At 47.4% G+C, this 22,589-nt stretch overlaps 2 protein-coding genes and 1 long non-coding RNA gene across 4 annotated transcripts; all 3 read left to right on the forward strand.

Moving 5' to 3' along the window:
- The first annotated feature begins 908 nt into the window (after positions 1 to 908).
- LOC117835905 (protein IN2-1 homolog B) lies at positions 909 to 3,484 on the forward strand. 2 transcript variants are annotated; one of them, XM_034715231.2, is made up of 10 exons: positions 917 to 1,160; positions 1,274 to 1,348; positions 1,443 to 1,503; positions 1,619 to 1,705; positions 1,814 to 1,912; positions 2,359 to 2,467; positions 2,558 to 2,634; positions 2,763 to 2,870; positions 3,040 to 3,120; positions 3,201 to 3,484. In XM_034715231.2, exons 1-10 carry the CDS (start codon positions 973 to 975, stop codon positions 3,207 to 3,209), a joined length of 894 nt encoding a protein of 297 aa, XP_034571122.1. In that variant the 5' UTR covers positions 917 to 972; the 3' UTR covers positions 3,210 to 3,484. The 2 variants fall into 2 exon arrangements, with proteins under 2 accessions (XP_034571121.1, XP_034571122.1); XM_034715230.2 differs by lacking the exon at positions 3,201 to 3,484 and having other exon boundaries at positions 909 to 1,160; positions 2,359 to 2,634; positions 3,040 to 3,126.
- Positions 3,485 to 12,549: 9,065 nt separating this feature from the next.
- Positions 12,550 to 19,715, forward strand: LOC117835757 (protein IN2-1 homolog B). The gene is given in 9 exon segments (XM_072291008.1): positions 12,550 to 13,079; positions 13,239 to 13,308; positions 13,380 to 13,463; positions 13,545 to 13,643; positions 13,725 to 13,833; positions 13,934 to 14,010; positions 14,100 to 14,207; positions 14,277 to 17,456; positions 18,564 to 19,715. Coding segments are annotated over 8 exon segments (753 nt in total). The 5' UTR covers positions 12,550 to 13,011; the 3' UTR covers positions 14,415 to 17,456; positions 18,564 to 19,715.
- A 1,105-nt stretch (positions 19,716 to 20,820) lies between these two features.
- Positions 20,821 to 22,510, forward strand: LOC117836421 (uncharacterized). The gene is made up of 3 exons (XR_004636089.2): positions 20,821 to 21,260; positions 21,413 to 21,686; positions 22,009 to 22,510. It is a non-coding gene; the product is annotated as an uncharacterized lncRNA (long non-coding RNA).
- The last annotated feature ends 79 nt before the right edge of the window (positions 22,511 to 22,589 follow it).

Here is a 22,589-nt window from a genome sequence, read left to right on the forward strand (position 1 = left end):
ACAGTGTTGGAATTTGATTGGCCTGCAGGTTGATGACATGATATCAAAATCCGGAATCATTTAAACTCCAGCTAGCACAACCCTTCATGGAGGTGATAGTCATCATGTCCTGGAGTATATGGACAACAAGAAATGACTTAATCTTTGAGGGTCAATCAGCAACAATACAAAGGTGTAAAGAAAGTTTCAAAGAGGAATTCTCCAAAGTTATATGCAAGGAAAAGGCAAAATATCATCCAGCGATCGACTCATGGCTTCAGTCTCTTTTGTAATTTTTCTTTTTTTTCCCTTTCTTTTTTGTTTTCATCTCTATTGTAAAAACTTATGTCTGTTTTTTAATATATAACTAGTAGGGGCCCTCCTGTTTCATAAAAAAATATTTGTATGCGTGTTTCTTCTAGAATTTTAGGGACTAGGATGGAATCAAACCATCTTAAAAAAGGAATAATAAAGTCCTTACGTAACTCTGTGGGAGTCCTGATGTTTCAAGTGTATGAATATTGAGTCTATCACAAGCCTCTGTAATTCTACTTTAGTTCGAATATACAAAGGCAACCGGTAATAAACCCATGTAATCCACCCACAGCTAGACCAAAAGGGAGTCATGGACTCATGGTCCCTCCTCTTATTTCTACAAATTCCTCCAGAAGTTATTTCATTCTATTTTAAATGCCAATTAAATTATGTGATTTTCTTTTCTTTTCTTGATCAATTTTTTTTCGTTAAATCCGTTTGTTCCATCCACCAACCACCCGCCGGAAGCCCGGAATCCTTTCAGAAAATCCAGGAAGGCTCAGCAGGACCGGAAGGACAGCCAGCCACACAGGGCCGTGCACCCGCACCACGTTCGCGTCCAAGTGAACCCGGCACGGCGGTACTCGGCTGAAAGCCGGCCAGACGGACAGTGACCCCGCCTGAACTGACGTGCCCACTCCACCAATCAGTGCCTCGCACATCCACACCTCGCCGCCCATGAATTCGCTCGCTTTCCCTCGATGCTGCCCGTCACCGCTGACGCCGGCCTCCACCTCTTCCCCCGTCACCTCTTACGCTCCATCATCGGCGAGTATAAAGATTCGCCGCTCGCGCCGCGCCGCTCACCGCATCGCCGTGCAGAAGCCCACCCGAATCGTCGCCATGGCAGCCACCGCACCGCCGAGGTAAGTAAGTGCGCCAAGCGGCGGAGTGGAATTCTGTCTCAATCATAGCCCGGCCGTCTAGATTCGGAACTGAATTTCTTAATGGGAAATGGGAAATTTCTTTCTCTGCGCAGCTCCGTCAAGGAAGTGCTCCCGTCTCCCCTCACCTCCGCCTCCGAGCCTCCTCCCCTCTTCGACGGCACAACCAGGTAGGCTTGTTCGACCCAGCTACTGCAAGTTTCCACGGTTGCGCAGAAACAGATCAGGAGGAAAAAATTAATCCTTTTTTCCTGTCCCGTGAAGGTTGTATGTTGCGTACCACTGCCCATACGCGCAACGCGCTTGGATTGCCAGGAACTACAAGGTACCACCACCTCCACTGTTCTTTGATTTGTTGATGAAGCAGTTCTTCTTTTAGTGGGGTGTCGTGCTGATAAAAAGGAAAACGAATCTTTTCTCTGTTCCCTTCTTCCGTCCAGGGTTTGCAGGACAAGATCAAGATAGTCGCGATCGATCTTGCTGATAGGCCATCATGGTATAAGGAGAAGGTTTATCCAGAGAACAAGGTGTGTTTGGTTAATCTGTTCCCCTATATCTTTCATGTACAAACCTTCCCCCATCTGGCCATCTTCCTCTTTATTTGCATATATGATTTACCTTCATTTTTTTGGTAGGTGCCTTCCCTGGAGCACAACAACCAGGTTAAAGGAGAGAGCTTGGATTTGGTTAAGTACATTGACAGCAATTTCGAAGGCCCATCATTGCTTCCTGATGTAAGATGTTAGAGGGGTGTTTAAGATGTTAGAGGGGTGTTTGGTTCTTTAGTCGGGACTAAAATTTATATCACATCGAATATTCGGACGTTAATTAGGAGGACTAAACATGATCTAATTATAAAACTAATTACATAGATGAAGGCTAATTCACGAGATGAATCTATTAAGCCTAATTAATCCATCATTAACACATGTTTATTGTCGCATCATATTATCAAATCATGGACTAATTAGGCTTAATAGTTTCGTCTCGCAAATTAGTCTCCATCTGTGTAATTTGTTTTATAATTAGTCTATGTTTAATACTCCTAATTAGTATCCATACGTTCGATGTGACAGGAATTTTAGAAGGTGTTAAAGAACCAAACACCCTCTTAGATTGTGATACGCATAATGCTTGCAGTTGTTTTTCAGTCTTGTTAATGTCTCAAATCTCTTTGCAGGATCCTGCAAAGCAGCAATTCGCTGAGGAGCTGCTCGCTTATACCGATGCATTTAACAAAGCACTATACTCATCTATACTCTCCAAGGAAGATGTGTCCGAGGAAACTGGTAACATAATAGTTCGTGTGTTTGACTTGTTTGAAAATGCTTTTATGTTGTATAATATGCTAACTTTCACATGTGAATTCTGGATATCAGTTGCTGCTCTGGATAAAATAGAAGAGGCCCTGGGGAAATTCAACGACGGCCCGTTCTTCCTCGGTCAGTTCAGTCTGGTATGTGACTGAACTCAAGGAATAATTCCCCCCTGCAGTGTGGTCGAAAGTCAAAAATCTCTTTGAGAGAGAGAGTTGTGGACTGCGGTTAACGTACGGTTTTGTCGTGATGCTTAATTTCCTTGCAGGTGGACATAGCATATGTACCATTTATTGAGAGGTTTCAGATATTCTATTCCAACATCAAGAACTATGATATCACGAAGGGCAGACCCAATCTTCAGAAGTTCATTGAGGTAATTCAGACTGATGGACGCTAAATTAGGCAATTAGTAGTACATTCACTTTGCACTCTTTGGAATGGTCATTTTTACTTCTGACAAGGCTGTATGTCTCAATACATAGCGGTTTTATTGATAATGATTTCCCGAGGAGAAATTTTAACTCTGAAATTCTATGTTTCAGGAAGTGAACAAGATCGATGCATACACACAGACTAAACAGGACCCACAGCTTTTGCTTGAGCACACGAAGAAGAGACTTGGGGTATGATATCTCCTAATATTCTGCGCTGGTCTATTTGATCCGCCAATTTCTAACCGTTTGACCGTCATTTTAACTTCCAGATTGCCTAGAGCCTGTGACCAAGGATGAAACTCTCGCTATGGCATTACCATCATAGACTTGAATAGTAGATCCAGACTCATTTGTATGCTTGAATGTTATATGCATTGTTTACAATAAGACATGTCCTTCTATGCTGGTCGTGCTTTTGAAAATAAACTATAGTTGTCAGGGATTAAGCTTTGTAGTGCATCATCATCAGTGTGCTACTCGACATGAAGGAGATGTAACGATGTGCAGTGTGCTGTTAAATGTTGCTGATTTCAATATATCAGTGTTCCTCTCATATTAATATTCTCCCTGTGGTATTCTTGTAGTCTAGTAACGATGGAAAGTATTGATCAGCAAAGGAAATCACAAGTGAGTGGAAAGAACAATCTCTGAAAATGGATCATTAACATACTTGGGCCGTGTTTGACACATGTTGTTTCTCTGTTTCTGTACATAAAAAGGAGAAGCTTTAATAATCTGTAAGTCAAAATAAACTAAATATACAAAATTGGCTTTTTGAGCACCTTCTCTAATTAAGCAGATTCTGTATCATTATAGTTGCGTCAAACATCTCATTCCCTTAAATGTGTCGAATATCTTCAATTTAGAACGAAAATATGCTGGTACACAGGATACAAGTAAACAACTAGTTTGGATGCCAGTTCTTTGCTACAAATAAAAAAGCAATACCCTTTTTTTTCTCTAAAAGAAAAGAGTAGAAGTTTAAGCTACTGCGAGACTTGGCCCATCAAATTCATCTGGAACATCAGTTTTGCCCCGCCATCGTGGCCAATCCACACTGCACCGGTCCTTAGCCAACGCCATCACGTCATATTGATTAGCATTGAATTAAAGACCGAGAAGATTCAAGATGATAAGGAAAGCCAATGAATTCCAAGGAGAAAAAATTGCTCAATTGAGCGATTGTTAAGACAATCTTGAAAAATGTTTTGAGGATTAATTTGTTCAGTTCTGCTAAGGATCGGCAACCTGGAAATTTTGAGAACTTCCTGCATCACTTCTTGTTTTCCACCCGTTATAAGGAAATGATTTCATCGTTACAGGCTTACAGCATTACGATTTCAGTTGCCCAAAGTCTACTACGACCAACGGCGCAAACCGTTAGATAATCCTATGCACGTTTACACGTTCCTGGTTAGTTAGAGTTTGATAGAATAAGCTGAGTCCGATTGTTGTCATCTGGGCGCGTCCGTTGGCACCTAACGCATGCTGCATTCGTGCGGAGGTAGCCCGAGTTTTTAGGAAGTTTTTCAGGACGCACTACACTTGCTTGGCCGGGGGGATGGCGCGTGGAGTGCGCGACGTCGTGGATGTTAATGGCCACGACTTAGTTTGTTTGTTAGGCTATTTATTTGCAATACAACGGTCAGAAAAGCTGCCGCATTGCAGCACAGAAAAGCTGCCACGGCGAGCTCTAACAATTAGCATCAGAGCCTTTAGGGTCTGGGATCGCCACCGTGCAATTGAGTGGGCACTCATGCCGTGCCATCGCTTAGCATCGCCGCTCCCCATCAGGGAGCGGCAGCAACGATAACAATGGCAGTAGCAGCAGCACGGACCGCGAGCTCGTTATCCACCGCGTCACGAAGGAGATAAGCAACGGCGGCTCGTTCCCGGCGCTCACCAAGACAAACTACTACGACTGGGTGGCGCTTATGTGCGTGATGTTGCAGGCGCGCAGTCTCTGGATCGTGGTGAGCCTCGGCACGAACGACTACGTCAAGGATCGCATGGCACTGGAGGTGATCGCCAAGGCATGCCGGCGGAGATGATGGGCTCCATCTCGAGCAAGGCGGCCGCCAAGATCGCGTGGGACGCGATCAAGATGATGTTCGTTGGCGTGGAGCGGGTGCGCAAGGCGAAGGCGAACACGCTCCGATGGGAGTTTGACACGCTCAAGTTCCGCGACGGTGAGACGGTGGACGAATTCGGCGTCTGCATCAACAACATTGCTCACTAGCTAGCGGTCCTCAACAATAGGTGCACCGAAGAGGAGATCGTCTGCAAGTTCCTGCAGGCTCTCCTGGTGTCGGTGTTTTATACCAGCAACCTATTGAGGGGGTACCCGAGGTAGTAGATTGGTTGGTGGGGAATCGCCGAACCTAGAACTTGAAGGTAAAAGCGAGGACACAAGATACGGATTTAGACACGTTTGGACCGCCAGCGTAGCGTAATACACTACGTCCTGTTTGGGGTGTTGTATATTGCGCCCTGCGCTTCGGTGTTGAGGTATAAGGATTTGGTCCTCTATTATCTAAGTTGCCGATTTAGGGATCCTGCCCTCCTTTATATACTCCTGGAGGTAGGATTACTAGTCGGTTACAAGGTGGAAGTCCTAGTAGGATTACATGGTATGAGTGCTAGTAGGATTACAGAGGAATTTTAGTAGGAATCCGCCTTCTTCCTTCCTTGTGGGTACTAGAGATCTATCCTCGACAAGTCCCCGAGCGCTACGTAATCGAATGCAGCAGTCTTCAAGTACTTTTAAGATCCTCGCTGAGTAGTTTCGGTAGTCTTCGAATACTTTATCTGGCTGAATCTTCAAAGTTTCTCAAAGCTGCCATAAGGCTATGGTGTGCTCAAAACCTTTGATCGTCTTGATTATGTAATCCTCATATATGGAGGGCGGCGAAAGTCGCACTCCATATGGAGTAGCCCCTGAGCCTTAGATTGAATCGTAGAATTAGCCTAAGGGTCAACAAAATTTTGAATTTTCTTCTTTCAACTTGAAAAAAATCAATTGTTGGGTGTAGCTTATCAGCTCTCTAGCCTTGAAATGATTGAATAATCAATTCAAGGATCTTGAATCTTCACGCAAGTCATCATCCAAGTAGTTTTCCGACGTCCAGCCCCCGAGCTTCTGCGCCAGGTGAGTCGTGTAAGCCACGTCGAGTAGTTATTGGCGCTTAGCCCCCGAGCTTGGAAGCTAGCTAAGCCATTGGAGATATTCCGAGTAGTAATTGACGCTTAGCCCCCGAGTTTGGAAACTAGCTGTGCCTTTGGAGGTACACTTAGCGGCCTGGAGTGTCATCGCCGAAGCTTGACTTGAAAGAAGAGATGTATATATTATGTAGCATATTTGTAGAATATTGAAAATTACTGAAATTTATTCGGTGATCAACATAAAATGTTTTGTGTCATGCTCTTATTTCAGCCATATTTCTCCCGAGTAGTTAGCCTGTTGCGTTTAGACTCTCGCTCTTTGTTTAGCCGTAGCCACAGCGTGGCGAGATCTTTGTCTCTTGTATGTGTAGGGCACTGCCGTTTGCACAGCTGAGATCTTTGTCTCGCGTATGTGTGCTAGCATTTAGGCATGACAGATGATCCGAGGCTTTTACGAATTAAAGCATGGTCTGCTCAAGGAGATTAGTGACCTTAAGAGAAAACATAAATGAGTAGTCGGTATTTCGACAAAAGAGACTGCACGATTACGCGTAAGAGTTTGCTGCCCTCTAGCGAATAGAGCACGTGTAGTGCGCGTAAGATTTGTGCCTCCTTAGGGTGTAGCCATTGTGAGCCTCCACCATTTAGCGCATCAAATTTGGGGCTATTGCCTCTAAAATTCGATGTACCAAACCCGTGGCGATGCCTCCACAACTTAGTGTATCAAACCCGTGGTCGTAGCCTCCGTAATTTGGTATGTGGCTATCGGTCAACATGCCCCAAAAATAGTTGACAGAGTGTAGCTCTGGAGGGTAATTACCGTCGAGAGATGTACACAAATAAGTAGTCGACACATTGGCCAATCATGCTGAAACAAGCTAGAGAAAAAATAATTATTAAAAAAGTGACTTAGCTTGATTCGTAGGCGATTAATGTCGAAGCCACAGTGATTGTCGATGAAGTCGTGACGGTTTATTGATGAAGTTGACTAGTCGGAGTCGATTCCGACTAGTTGTCGACGGTGTGAAGTCTGCCCCGACTAATTTTCTAGTCGAGATGAATAGTCGAAGTAGTCGCACTCGACTAGTTTTCTAGTCGAGACGAGTAGTCGCCTGTCCTTAACTAGTTTTCTAGTAGAGAAGAGTAGTCGAAGTAGACCGTTTTCGACTAGTTCTCTAATCGATAAGAGTAGTCGAAGTAGACCATTTTCGACTTGTTCTCTAGTTGAGAAGAGTTGTCGAAGTAGTCGTCGGTGAGTCGATGCCGCTAGAAGTTGGTGTAGTAATGCTCGCATCTTCCGTGTACATGGAGTGAAAAACATCTTGAAGCTTCGTGATGCCTTCTTTAGGGTGCCCGTAGGTAAATTGCTTTGAACTCCCAAAGGATCAGCGGCGTTGGCCTGCATGTTTCTGGAGGCACGTGTAGCTATGAACTTTTTCCCTTTCTGTCTCAGACTAGTGATCTGTTCCATTTTGGAATCGATTGATCAACACCGTCTTCAAAAATATTCACATGCTAGTTGATACGCGGGATGCTATATGGATTCGATTCGAAGTTATCTGAAACATGTCGGATTCAACTTGAAAGGTGCTCGCGTCTTCTGTTGATGGAATTGGCCATGATCCGATTATCTTTCATGGCTTGTCGTCAAATCGGCGATTCGCTTTGAATTGAAACTCGACGACTTATTTTTTGTTGAGTAGATTGATTTTGAAGATGAGATCCTTCAAGCTCGCCCAATAATCTCGACGATCACCCCTACCTGGTGCGCCAGATTTCGGTGTTTTATACCGGCAACCTATCGAAGGGGTATCCGAGATAGTAGATTGGTTGGTGGGGAATCACCAGACCTAGAACTTGAAGGTAAAAGCGAGGACACAAGATATGAATTTATACAGGTTCGAGCTGCCAGAGTAGCGTAATACCTTACGTCCTGTTTGGGGTGTTGTATATTGCGCCCTGCGCTTGGGTGTTGAGGTATAAGGATTTGATCCTCTGTTATCTCAGCTGCCGATCTAGGGACCCCTGCCCTCCTTTATATACTCTAGGAGGCAGGATTGCTAGTCGGTTATAAGGTGGGAGTTTTAGTAGGATTACATGGTATGAGTCCTAATAGGATTACAGAGGAATTCTAGTAGGAATCCGTCTTTTTCTTTCCGTGTGGGTACTGGGGATCTATCCCCGACACCTGGCAACTCTCAAATTGCCATGTCCATTGAGACGCTTCTTGACTTGAGTGAGGTGTCGGTCGAGGAGTTGATTGGGCGAGAAGTTTGCGGAGGAGCGCCATGACCTTGGCGGTGGTTCTAGCTCCATCGCCAAGCTGAACCTCACCGAGGACGAGGTGATCGCGCGTGTGGCGGCGCGGATGCAGCTGTCCAGTGAGGGATCCTCAGGGCACGCCAAGGGATCTTCGTTGGACAATCATGGAGGTCGTGGGCGCAGGCGCGGTGCTCGTGGTGGCAGCTCTAGGCCGCCAAGGGGCGACGGCGGTGGGAGCAACAACGGCAATGTTGTCGATGACGATGATGACAGAGACAAGTGTCGCTACTGCGGAAAAAGGGGCCACTGGGCTGCGAATGTCGCAAGAAGAAGAGGTACGAGGCGGCCGATGCGGCCCAAGTTGAGGATGCGTACGAGCCCACACTCCTGGTGGCAACGGCAACAGTCAACGCCTCATCCACCACTTCCCCGGCTCTGGCCAAGACCGCGGTGCCGCCAGACTCCTCCTTGATCCACCTCGAGGAGGACAAGCTCTTTGTCCAGCTTGACGGTAACGGTGACCACGCGAGATGGATCCTCAACACCGGCACCATGAACCACATGACGGGGGTGCGCTCCACCTTCGCCGAGCTCGACACGGGGATCCGTGGGACCGTCCGTTTTAGCGATGGCTCTGTGGTCGGCATCGAGGGACGTGGAACCCTGCTCTTCACATTCAAGAATGGGGAGCACCAGGAGCTGAGCGGCATCTACCACATCCCTAAGCCAATGGCCAACATCGTCAGCCTCGGGCAATTTGAGGAGGACGGCTACAAGATCCTGCTGGAGGGTAGATTCTTTCGGATCTCGGATCCACGGCGGCGACTACTGGTGAAGGTACCATGCTCACCGAGCCAACTCTACGTCATCACCCTCAAAATCGACAAGCCAGTGTGTCTCACCGTGCGGAGCTGAGAGGCGGCCTGGCAATGGCATGCCAGGTACGACCACCTTAGGTTCCAGGGGCTCAAGAAGCTGTCCAAGGCAGAGATGGTGCGAGGGCTTCCGCAAATCGAGCACGTTGAGTAGGTCTGCGAGAGCTGTCTCGCCGACAAGCAGAGGAGACTCCCGTTCCCGGCATCGAGTACGTACCGGGCATCGGCCCATCTGGAGCTGATCACACGGACCTTTGCGGTCTGATTACTCCCCCAACACTCGGTGGCAAGGAGCTCTTCCTCCTCACCGTAGACAACAAGAGCCGCTATATGTGGCTCATCCTGCTGGCGGCCAAGGATGAGGCAGCCATGGCGATCAAGCGACTGCAAGCCCGCCTGGAGGTGGAAGCAGGGGGTAGCTGGGGACGCTGCGCACTGATCGCGGCGGAGAATTCACGATGCGGGCGTTTGCGGAGTACTGCGTGGAGCAAGGAATCCAGCGCCACCTCACCGCGCCATACACGCCCCAGCAGAATGGGGTTGTGGAGCGGTGCAACCAGACAATTCTGGGAAAGGCCAGGAGCATGCTAAAGGCCATGAACATTCTCGGATGGTTCTGGCGGGAGGCGATCACGACGGCCATCTTCATCCTCAATCGCGCGCCAACGAGAAGTGTTCCAGAGCAGACCCCGTACAAGGTGTGGCACGGGAGCAAGTCGACAGTCCACTTCTTCCGCACCTTCGGCTACGTCGTGCATGTCAAGAACACGGCGGGCCATCTTTGTAAGCTCGACGATCGCAGTACTCTGATGGTATTCATCGGGTATGAGCCGGGCTCCAAGGCGTACAGGTTCTACAACCCAAGCACCGAGCATGTCGTGATCTCACGCGATGCGGTGTTTAATGAGTCCAAGGCATGGGACTGAAGCATGGGCGGTGGCGACATCGACAACACGGGCATAGAACCGTTCCACGTCGAGCAGGTGTCGATGGAGATCCACGGTGGCACAAGGGCATCCGACGCGGCGCCAGTAGTGCACCATGGGGCATCCAATTCTCCACCACCAATGCCCGCGACGCCTGCGGCGACTCCCACGAGTTAGTCAGAACCGCGCACGCCATCGCCACCAACGCTGGCGATTGAATTCGCCTCACCGCCAAGTAGGGAGCTGGATGTGGACGACGACCACGACAGCAACGTTCCCTTTCGCTTCAGGACGGTGGACAATGTGCTCGGGCCGACTAGTCCACCAGGCTAGGCCGAGCACGTTCCAGGCGACGACCTGCTACTCGCCATCAGCGACGAACCGGTCATGTTCGAGGAAGCACGCAGCAAGGAGTGCCGGCGCAAGGCGATGCTCGAGGAGATGGCGTCGATCGAGCAGAACAACACCTGGTACCTGGCGGATCTCCCCTCCGGCCACCACCCAATTGGACTGAAGTGGGTGTTCAAGGTGAAACGCAACAAGAATGGCTCCATCGCCAAGCACAAGGCCCATCTCATCGCCAAAGGGTACGTCCAGCAACAAGGTATTGATTTTGAGGAGGTGTTTGCGCTGGTGGCAAGAGTGGAGTCTGTGCGGATGTTGCTCGCCGTGGCGGTGCAGCAGGGGTGGCTTGTGCATCACATGGATGTCAAGTTCATGTTTCTCAATGGCGAGCTCGACGAGGAGGTGTATGTCCATCAACCACCAGGTTTCATTCCAGCTGGGCATGAGGGGAAGGTGCTCCGACTGAGGAAGGTGTTGTACGGGCTCCTGCAAGTGCCTCGTGCCTGGAACGTGAAGCTGGACAGCAGCCTACGAGATCTGGGGTTCACAAGGTGCGCCAATGAGCACGGCCTATACACCCGCGGCGAGGAAGCGTCACGCGTGGTCGTGGGAGTCTACGTCAACGATCTCATCATCACCGGGGCGAGCGCGAAGGAGATTGGTGCATTCAAGGATGAGATGCGTTGCCTGTTCCGTATGAGCGACTTGGGGCTGTTGTCGTTCTACCTCGGCATCAAAGTCAAGCAGATCAAGGGCACCGTCACACTCTGCCAGGCGGCGTACCGCGTACGCAAGGAAGCTGCTGGAGAAGGTAGGTCTAGAGGGTTGCAACCCCTGCCAGACGCCAATGGAGCCACGCCTCATGCTGTCCAAGAACAGCGGCACACTGAAGGTCAACACGACACAGTACCGCAGCTTGGTGGGCAGCCTGTGCTACTTGGTTCACACCCGGTCGGACTTCGCGTTTGCCATTGGGTACGTGAGCAGGTACATGGAGCGGCCGCAGCAGGAGCATCTGGTGGCGTCAAGCATATGCTCTGCTACGTCTCCGGCACGATCGACTACGGCATCATCTACTCCAAGCACGGCGACGGCGAGCTCTACCTCAACGGGTACAGCGACGGTGATTTGGGGGAAGATGTCGACGACAGGAAGAGCACCACCGGCATCATCTTCTTCCTCGGTGACATGCCATAGTCTTAGCAATCCCAGAAGCAAAGGGTGGTGGCGCTCTCCTCATGTGAAGCAGAGTACATCGTCGGCGCCAGTGCGGTGTGCCTGGCGGTGTGGCTCAGGTGGCTGTTGGGCGACATGATCAACACCAAGGTCCAGCCGCCTCTGCTGAAGATGGACAACATGTCCGCCTCGCGCTGAGTACGAATCCTATCCTTCACGATCGGAGTAAGCACATTGATACAAAATATCATTATATCCGTGAATGTGTGGATGACAGGAGGTTCAAGCTGGATTTCACGAGCTCTCAGGAGCAGCTCGCTGACATCCTGATGAAGCCGCTGGGCCGCGCATGTTCCAGGAGCTGCGCGGCAAGATTGGAGTCGTCGAAATTAAGTGAATCGTGCAAGTCTTAGGGGGAGAATGTTAGATAATCCTATGCACGTTCATGCGTTCCTGGTTAGTTAGAGTTTGTTAGAATAAGCTGAGCTCGACCGTTGTCATTTGGGTGCGTCCGTTGGCACCTAACACATGCTGTGTTCTTGTGGAGGTAGCCTGAGTCTTTAGGAAATTTTCCAGGGTGCACTACACTTGCTTGGCCGGGGGGATGGCGCCGGCCGTTTCAGGCGTGTGGAGTGCGCGACGTCGTGGATGTTAATGGCCACGGCTTAGTTTGTTTGTTAGGCTATTTATTTGCAATACAAGAGTCAGAAAGCTGCCACATTGCAGCACAGTTTGTATGCGTTCTTCCACCTCTAGTTCGCGTGTGTCCACCTGAGAACAAGCTCGCCGTGGCAGTTGAGAACGCCGGCGAGCTCTGATACAAGCAATAAAGGGACCGTCCATCCATCCATGGAGATCTTCGTGTAAGCCTGCAAGGCTTGCACATTTCGTTATCAGTTAATAATCTCGCAGGATTCGTGAAGAGCGGAAAGGTGTTTAGCGTTGAATAATACTAATCGCCTCCGAACTCCAACTCATGTGCCGTTCATATTGCGACATGCCACATCAAAGAGACAAAGACATGGCCTCAGCGGCTCAGCCATTACCAGTTTACCACTAACCCGTCTTGCCGCTGCTCGTCACTGCTGACGCTCGAGCAGAATCGCTTTCGTCTTCCCTTTAAGCTCTGACTGGCCTTGCTGATGGCACCAGATTTTTCACTTGAAAACTGCATCCTTTTTTTTACCTTTTCTATCCCCGGCTATAACAGGTTCTTGACAGTTTTTTTTTCTTACTCTTTTTTGATGATCATGTATTGACACAGCTGGATATGATACGAAGTGGCATAGCATCATTGTCTTCTTTTTTTTCTGTGAATGTAGCTGATTTGTGGTATGGAAGCACTTCCTCCTACCTTGACATCTGCTTGTGAGCAGCCACCTCTCGACGATGGCACAACCAGGTCGATTATTGCTTTGCTCTCTGAAGTTTAACATATGACCAAATATTTTAGGCCACAGACTGCATCTGCAATTATGCGTGTTCAATACTTACGGTAGTTTTCGATGCGTCTCTGACTGCACTTTACCTAGCTGACATCTGCTTAGATCTGGAACTACAGATTGTACATGTCGTACGTTTGCCCTTACGCGCAACGGGCATGGATCACAGGGTATTGCTGATCGTGTCCAGTCTTCTTGAGCTAGTTTTGGTCCGTCTGTACATGCTTTTGAATTTTCGATTATTTGCTTTGGGGCACTAGGGTTTGCAGGAGGAGATCAAGCTAGTCCCCTTGGACATGGCAGATAAGCCTGCATGGTACAAGAGGGTTTACCCCAAGAACCAGGTGTGGCTGGAGTCCAGATCCATGTAGTTATGCACGGTAATGAAAATTGAGATCCTTACCACTTGTAATTCTTCCTGACAGGTGCCATCCTTGGAGGACAACAAAAAGATCATAGGAGGAAGCTTGGATCTGATCAAGTACATAGATAGCAACTTCGACGGCCATAAACTGATCACTGATGTGAGTTCATCGTAACTGTACTTCACCGCAAGATGGAGTAGCTTGCTCTTCTTAGGTTGGTAATCCAACTGGTTATCTCAGGATCCTCGAAAGCAAAGGTTTGCAGAAGAACTGTTGGGATATTCAGATGCTTTCAACAGGGCAATGCTCGACGAACTGAGATCCAAGGGGCCTGTGACTGCTGAAGCTGGCAAGAACTAAAAATATTTAATTATTCCTATTATGTTTTTGTTGTAGTTATGGTTGTGCATATACTGGATCCCCATTTGTCAAGCACTTATGGTGATCAGTTGCTGCTCTGGACAAAATAGATAACTCCCTGTCAAAATTTGATGATGGCCTTTTCTTCCTAGGCCAATTCAGTCTGGTACATTTGCAGAAACCATTTTTGGCCCCTCATGCTAGTTATTTTAAAAAAAAATCAAAATACTAATGGTGTTTGAGTTTTTGGAACAGGTGGACATTGCATATTTACCATTCATCGACGGATTTCAGATATTTTTTGCTGGCATAAAGAATTATGACATCACACAAGGGAGAGTTCATATACGGGTATTCATTGAGGTACTTGAAATAATATTTTCATCAGCTTATTTTGACAGGGTGTCCTGACACCAGAACAATGTACCGCAGGAACTGAACAAGATTGATGCGTATACACAGACAAAGCAGGACCCTTAAGTGCTGCTTGCTCTCACAAAGAAGTGCCGCAATGCGGCCTGGTTTGGTTCCGGTTACTTATTTTTAGCACCCGTCACATCAAATATTTAGATACTAATTAGGAGTAGTAAACGTAGACTATTTACAAAACCCATTACATAAGTGGAGGTTAAACGGCGAGACGAATCTATTAAACATAATTAGTCCATGATTTGACAATGTGTTGCTACAGTAAACATTTGCTAATTATGGATTAATTAGGCTTAATATATTCGTCTCGCCGTTTAGCCTCTACTTATGTAATGAGTTTTGTAAATAGTCTATATTTAATACTCCTAATTAGTATCTAAACATTCGATGTGACACGTGCTAAAAATAAGCAAAGGAACCAAACGCCGCCTAGTCTATACGGCCATCTTTATCTGAGATTCTACCAGCATGTGTTGTCGGTCAGTGGTGATACCTGACCTGTAGCAATAGCAACACTTGCGTTTCTGACGGAGTTATGATTTTTTTCTGCAGATATAAGGTTTTCACCTTGGTAGTCTGATGAACAGATAAAGGATGATGAGACGAAGCACCGAATCTGCTTGTTTTCAGCTCACTAAATGGCTATATTCTTGACTGTTTGCATAAGAATGATTAGGACGAGATCGATAACTTATCTGTTGAGTGATGTCGATTTGTTTTGTTCTCCAGAATGCAAATATTGCAAACACTTCTACAATTTTATTCGGTTAGATGTAGTTCCACCCACCAAATATTGTGTTATTCGGTCAGAGTTGGTAGGCCTCCTCTCTGTCACCCTCCATGCTACTCCTGACCGCCGATTTCTCTCCAATGATAAGGCTTTCTCTAGCAGTGGTGCCTACCTATCGCCTCTGGAAAACCAAGCTTCCAACGAAAGTCAACTTCTCCGGCTGGCTCCTTCACTTTGGTAGAAATACCAGAGCTCCCCTCCACCACAAAAATATCAGGTCCTTGGAAGAATCGTACTGTGAACTGTGCCATGGTGTCTCTGAAACCGCAGAGCATATTTTCTCGGCGTGCCCTGTCGCGATTGGAGTGTTGGAACAGGGTTGGCATCTCGGTTCAGGGAGAGAACCTGGCAACCCCGTGGGTGATGGGAGTGGAGCTCCCCCAGTTCGCATGGATGTGATGTTGCCTCTTCTTTGGCAACTTTGGAAGGCCCGGAACGCCCTCATCTTCGACCAGCAGACGTCAACTCCTACCGACGTTATCAGACGAACTTGCCGGGATCAAGAGTACTGGGCGTGTCGCTACGGACGCCTAAAGCCTCTCGTGCATGCTTGGCGAGAATTTCTCACCTCGATTTTGTAATCTCTCCCTTTAGCTCGTCGCTTGACTGAGCTCTTTGTAATCTCGGCCTGGAATGCCAGGATCAACCTTTGCATCATTTGCCACCTTGCTTCATCAATATAAGCAGTAGGTGGGGATCTTCCCCCCGATATTGGTCGAAAAAAAAATATTGTGTTACGACATCTCTGAATGTGAATATTCAGCCGGCGGGCACGTAAGATTCAGAACGAAGGGGGTGATATTACCTGAATTGTCGAAACCGACCATTACAACAAGCAAAGCAGCCCGTGTGCGCAGCCGCGACGCGCGCGCACCACCGGCCGTTGGCCAACCGCCAAGTCCCCAACCGCCAAGTCTTCCCTCTCGCTCATGCGACGAGGAGCAGCGTCTTCCCTATCCACTCTGCAATGCTAGGGATAGCGATGACAAACGCCACCGCCGTCCGCGGGCAGGCGCCGCAGTGCCGGGCTGTAGGTTCGTCAGTCTCAGGCCACCGCGCGGAAGCGGGAGTCAGCGGAGGCGCGCGGGAACTCGTCGGAGGCTCGCGCAGGGCCATGGCGAGCGGAGGTCACCGGCGGCAGCGCGACCTCGCCGGCTGCCATGTCGCCGGCCCGAATGTTTACAGGTAGGCCCTTGAATATTTTTCAGATAGGCCCCAGTAGATCGCGATTAATAATCGCGATCCGATTATTTACAAATACCCCCTAACCCGGATCGTAATTAATAATCACGATCCGATTATTTACAAGTACCTCACGATCCGATTATTTACAAGTACCTCCTAATGTGGATCGCGATTTATTTACGAATACCCCTTATTATTTACAAATACCTCCCTGATTTGGAATATTTACAGATATTATCCTTTTTTTCGAGAATACGCCGGAGAGCTGCGTACCTTTGTATTAAGAAGAATGAGTAGAATTGTTACAACGCGGATCTACCGGGCTCACGCACACGGTTTTGAAATGTAGTTTGAGCTTACATGGCAACTTATTTACATCCGTTTAAACACAAAGGTCAGGGTAAGAAACCACTAAGGTACCGTTGCTTCAGCGTCGTCCTGCTGTTGTCGCGGCCATTGGAACATTGCTAAGTGTTTGGCTCCTGCCGCGCACCAATCAGCAGGTTGTTCTCGGATTAGCTCAGTTAGTTGCAGAGGATTTTTTTTGGGGGCTCTATCAAAGTTTCTGTCGTTGCGCTGTTTCCAAATTGTCCAGGAGATCAACATAAACAAGGAGTCCATCCCTTTTCTTAGTGATCTGCTCATAGCTCGCCGCTTATGCACCCAGTAGTCCGTTAAGGAGGTTTCAGGCAGTGAGGTGGTGTTCTGTATGTGCAGCACTGTCGAGATGATGTGCCAAACCTCCTTTGTGTAAGGGCAAACACCTAGCAAGTGCTCTACCGTTTCTAGCTCCTATTCACAGAATCCACACTCCGCGTTTCCTTGTAACTCATGTCGATGTCTTCTATCAGCCGTCCACAGCCGCTCCTTAAGTGCCAACCAAATGTACAGATATTACCCTGTTTTGCCGCTCTAACTCGTTGGCTCGTCATTACGCCGTCGTCCTCGGCTCCTCGCGACCTTCGTTCCACTTCCAGCCCGCGACGCCGCCGTCCTCCCCAACATCTGTTGCAGGCGGAAGCGCGAAGATCCATCCCCACTGGAGCTCCAGCAAGAACCGGCTCTCCGGCAGCAAGAAAAGGAAACGCTCCCTTCGCCGTCGCCACATCCGAACCGAGAAAGAGTCGGGCGCTCGAGCAGTTGAGATCACGCCGCCGGGCATGGCGGCGGGCGATGCTGAAGAGGCTTTACATAATCCTGGTGAAAAGGTTTGTTCTCTCTGCATCACCATTCTGGCTGATTCTTCCCGCTTAACTGAACTATGTGCAGTGTACTTGAGGACTGCAGTTCAACTGAAAAATTCACTTCCTCTCACTTGGGCATTCTATTGAATTGCTGATTGTGGTATAATTGCCACTTATAGAAATCTGCTGGGAACTCCAAGCAAGATCATTCTCCGAGTCTTTTTAGTGAAAGAATGAGGAGTCCTCTTTGCGAAATGGTTGAGATGGCACAAACCATCCACTCTACTGGCCATCTCTTGTTCGTAAACCATTACCTTATTAGTCCTGAATACGAGTAGAATAAACGAAAGCTTGTTGATATTGAGTTTTCCATGCTACTGATCATCTCTGACTAAGCTTGTAGCATGTATATCTACATTGATGCTGCATGCGTCTGAGTTTCACGGGCTTTATTAGGTGAGGAATTATTTATGCTTCTTTCAGGGTCATGCTGTACAAGAGATCATTGAATCAGTAGATATTGTGTAACCACCCAGAATGAAATGCTGAGGAGATTTTCTTGCTTCATTTTTCAAGGATAGAGCATCTTATTGGAAATTAGGATTTTGTAAATGATACATCAGTTCACTACCTTTTATGGGTTCTTGTGTCATTATTTTTCCTCATTAAACGTCAGAGATGAAATTCATTAACAACCTGAGAAACTTGCTCGTCCTATGCTTGCTGACACCTATGGAATTCTCCTAAAAGGTCTCAATGCTTGGTAATGATTGCCAAGGGAAAGGGGATGATTCAGGTTAACCTCATAACAATGTTTTATCTTTCTGTCCTTCCAATGCTAAGCATCTATCTCCTGCATGCTAGGCTGTGAAACCTCTCTCTGTGTCTCTCGCCTTGCAATCTCCTCCTGGTATGCAGGAGTATGTCTTTGTAATGAGCTTCCGCTCTCCCGATCAATATATTGAGTAGGTGGGGATCCCCGTTGGGAAAAACAAAATGCTAAGCGTCTCATTGAAGAATGTTCGAGGCTGCAAAAATTGCAGAAGATATCAAAACTTACTTGCAAATTCTGTTTAAAACCCTGACATATTTAACTGGGATTCCTATTTAACCGCGAATTCTTCCTGACAGGTGCCATCCATGGAGCACAAGAAGAAGATCATAGGAAAGAGCTTGGATCTGATCAAATACATAGATAGCAACTTTGACGGCTCCAAATTGATTACCGATGTGAGTTCATCGTAACTGTACTTCACCGCATGATGTAGCAGTTTGCTCTTCTTAGGTTGGCAATCCAATTGGTTATCTCAGGATCCTGAAAAGCTAAAGTTTGTAGAAGAACGATCTTTCAAAAGAAAAAGTTTGTAGAAGGACTATTGAGATATTCAGATACTTTCAACAGGGCAAAGCTCGACAGACTGAGGCCCAAGGGGTCCGTGACTGCTGAAGCTGGCAAGAACTAAAAATATTTAATTATTCTTATTAGATTTCTGTTGCAGTAATGATGGTGCATATACTGGATCCTGATTTGTCAAGCGTTTTTGAAGGTCAGTTGCTGCTCTGGACAAAATAGACAGCTCCCTGTCAAAATTTGATGATGGCCCCTTTTTCCTAGGCCAATTCAGTCTGGTAAATTTGCAGAAATCATTTTTGGCCCCTCCTGCTAGTTATATTTTTTTTTGCTGGCATAAAGAATTATGGCATCACAAAAGGGGGAGTTCATTTACGGAAATTCATTGAGGTACTTGAAATGACATTTTCTTCAGCTTATTTTGACAGGGTGTCCTGACACCAGAACAATGTACCGCAGAACCTGAACAAGATTGACGCGTATACACAGAAAAGCAGGACCCTCAAGTCCTACTTGCTCTCACAAAGAAGAAGTTTTGTGTATGAATTAACTTTTATACGGCCATTTGAGATACTTCCTGCATGTGTTGTCGACTTGTCGGTCAGTGGTGATAGCTGACTTGTAGCAATAGCTACACTTCTTGCGTTTCTTTGTTTCTCTCTGACGGAGTTATGATTTCTTCTGCAGATATAAGGTTTTCACCTCGGTGTTCTGATGAACAGATGAAGGATGATGAAAGGAAGCACCAAATCTGCTTATTTCCAGCTCACTAAACGGCTGCACATAGGAATAAGCTGAAGGATGTATATTATTGGTCTGTTGACAGGCTTTCCACAAGAATAATTAGGATGAGATCAATAACTTGTCTGTTGAGTAATGTCAATATGTTTTGCTCTCCAGAATGCAAAGTTGCAAACACTTGTGCCATTTCATTCAGATGTACTTCCACGGTTCCACCCAGCAAATATTTTGCTACAACATCTATGAATGAATTTGAATAGTCAGCCGTCAGGCACGTAATAGTCAGAACGAAGTTCGCTCTTTCAGTAATGACGCTCATGTAACTCTCCTAAAAGGTCCAATGCATGGTATGGGCAAATGCTTGCTAAGGGACAGTTGAGTCGTGACATGCAGTGGCGGATGCGGCCCTGAGTTTAGGAGGGGCTCCCTCTCCTTCTTTCTTCCTAAAAATCAGGGAGGGGCTCAAAGGAGTTCCATAGTCCAAGCGGCGGTAGGGGGAGCCCCACCCACCCCACCGCGGCGGTAGGGGATAGCATCAAGGGAAAGGAAATGATTCTTGTAATATTATAACGATGTTCTTTCATTGTGCTCCATTTTTGTTCTGAGAATCTCTTTGACAAATGTTGAAAGGCAAAGATCACAGAAAATGTCAAAGCTTCCTGGATATTTGACAACCCTGAGTTTTGCAACCGTCCCTTTTTCCTTTTAAGGGCAAGTACATTGCTACACGTCAGCGGTCTCATAGGTCGTCTCATGCAGTGCCACGTAGGATTTTTGATGATGTGGAGGAGAGAGAGCGAGAAGAGAGAAAGAGGTCGTTGCTTCGCGAAACAACCACCTCATGAGCTAAATTGTAGAACTACGAGATAACTTAACAACCATTGTACGAGTTATTGTTGCCATGCAACTCATAATATTTTATTTTTCTTATGCACAAATTAAGGAATTATATACCACTACCAGACAACTTATAGGACAACCCATTGTACAGGTTACCTATTGAATCGTCTCAAGGTTACGTGTCAATGCATGAGACCGCCTATTAGACGACACCCATGTACTTGCCCTCCCTAACATGGTGTGTTTCACCACGATCGTTAATTCGTTATATCATTCCATTGGACAGGGTATCTCTGCCGTTGGTGTATTTTTTGAGCCACTTAGTCAAACCAGCTTAAAGTGTGCAGCATCCGGAAGAAAACAAGCAGGTTGCTCCGGCTGAACCATGCCCCATCCTGAAGAGGCTTTACAGAATACTGATAAAAAGGCTTGTGTTCTGTATCGCGTGTTCTGTATCGCGTTTGCTCTCTGCTAGTCTCTAACAGGGTAACAGCCTAACAGGAGTACCGTATGTGCGGATGCATTCTGCAACCTGTAGCATTAGAACAAGCAATGCAGACCGGGCGCAGCCGCGAGAACCACCGGCCGTCGGCCGACCAGACCTTTAGAAGCTTGTGCCTTTCCGCTCCGGTTCTGCAATGCCACCCCGCGCCAGCGCCGCCGCCGTCCGCGCACGGGCACCGCAGCACCGGGCTGTAGGTTCGTCGGTCTCAGGTCACCGCGGCATCCCTGGAGGAGAGAGGGCCGTCAGCGGCGCGCGAGGGGAGCGGGAGTCCGCGGATGCGCGCGGGAACTCGTCGGAGGCTCGCACGGGGCCATGGCGGCGGGTCTAGCGGAGGTCACCGGCGGCAGCGCGACATCGCCGTCGGCCATGTCGCCGGCCCGAATGTTTACAGGTAGCCCCTGAATATTTTCATATAGCCCCCTAGATTGGATCGCGATTAATAATCGTGATCCGATTATTTACAAATATCCCCTGATTTGGATCGCGATCAATATTGGCGATCCGATTATTTACAAATACCCCCCTAATTTTGAATATTTACAGATAATCCCCTGTTTTGTCTGCCCGTGCTCCGGCGTACCTCGCGGCCTTCCATTCCAGCCGGCGACGCCGCCGGCCCCCCCAACATCTTTGCAGCCGGAAGCGCGAAGATCCATCCCCATTGGAGCCCTAGCACAAACCAGCTCTCCGGCAGCAAGAAAAGCAAGCACTCCGTTCGCCGTCGCCACATCCGAACCGAGAAAGAGTCACGCGCTCGACACGGCGCCGCATCGCGGCGGGCGGTGCTGAAGAGGCTTTACAGAATCCTTCTATAAAGGTGTGTGCCATTCTAAGTTCTAATTGCTTGAAATTGCTGATTGTGATGTAATTGACACTTACGAAATCTGCAGAAAACTCCAAGCAAGAGACATTTTCCAAGTCTTTTTTAGATGAAACAATGAGTCCTCTTTGCAAAATGATTGAGATGGCACAAACCATCCACTTTACCGCCGTCTCTCGTTTGGAAACCATGACCTTATTAGTCCTGAACATGAGTAGAATATAAACGAAGGCTTGTTGGCATTGAGTTTTTCCATGCTACCAATCATCTCTGATTAAGCTTGTAGCATGTATATCTGCATTGATGTTGCGTGTGTCAGTTTCTTGGTCTTTATTAGGTGAGGAATCCTCTTGCTGAGGTTTTGAGGCAGCCACATTTCGTTGTCTGGGACAACAGTGATCTTGTCACTCATGAGGTGGTGGGCGGCCTCAAGAATGTCTATGCTATTGGAGCTGGTAACACTATCTTCTCACTTTTTTACACTAAATTTTGCTTTCCCAGCCCTGAAATTGGCCCTATTGGCATTCTACCCTTCATGTTGGTTGCTTATGATGTTGAATAAAGCATAAGTGCATACCATACATGGCAGTGGTTTATGCTCAGATTTTACTTTATCTGTTTATTAGTGCTTACCCATCAGCTTGACCTCTTCCCTTAATAGCGTATTGGTGAGGTACACTGAAATTAGAAGGGTTCCTTGGAATTCTAAGAAAGGAAACAATCTATGGAAAAAATCCCAGAATAGAGATTTTGCTTTTCCACAAATGGTAATGGACATAGATATAACAGTACCTACTACTTTGGTGTACTACATTTTGTTAGTTCTTGTGTCATTCTATTTTTCTCTCTACGTTTCTGGAATGGTGTCAGCTTTAACAAATGAGAGCACAACAAGCAAAT

The sequence above is a fragment of the Setaria viridis genome, chromosome 9 (genome assembly GCF_005286985.2).
Source record: "Setaria viridis chromosome 9, Setaria_viridis_v4.0, whole genome shotgun sequence".
NCBI classification, from domain to species: domain Eukaryota; kingdom Viridiplantae; phylum Streptophyta; class Magnoliopsida; order Poales; family Poaceae; genus Setaria; species Setaria viridis.

What these genes read in the sequence shown, in the direction of transcription:
- LOC117835905 (XM_034715230.2), top strand. Translation starts at nt 973, where the DNA reads ATGAATTCGCTCGCTTTCCCTCGATGCTGCCCGTCACCGCTGACGCCG. An exon ending in GCCCATCATTGCTTCCTGAT is followed by an intron (nt 1,913 to 2,358) that starts GTAAGATGTTAG and finishes ATCTCTTTGCAG; the next exon opens with GATCCTGCAAAGCAGCAATT. An exon ending in ATCTTCAGAAGTTCATTGAG is followed by an intron (nt 2,871 to 3,039) that starts GTAATTCAGACT and finishes TCTATGTTTCAG; the next exon opens with GAAGTGAACAAGATCGATGC.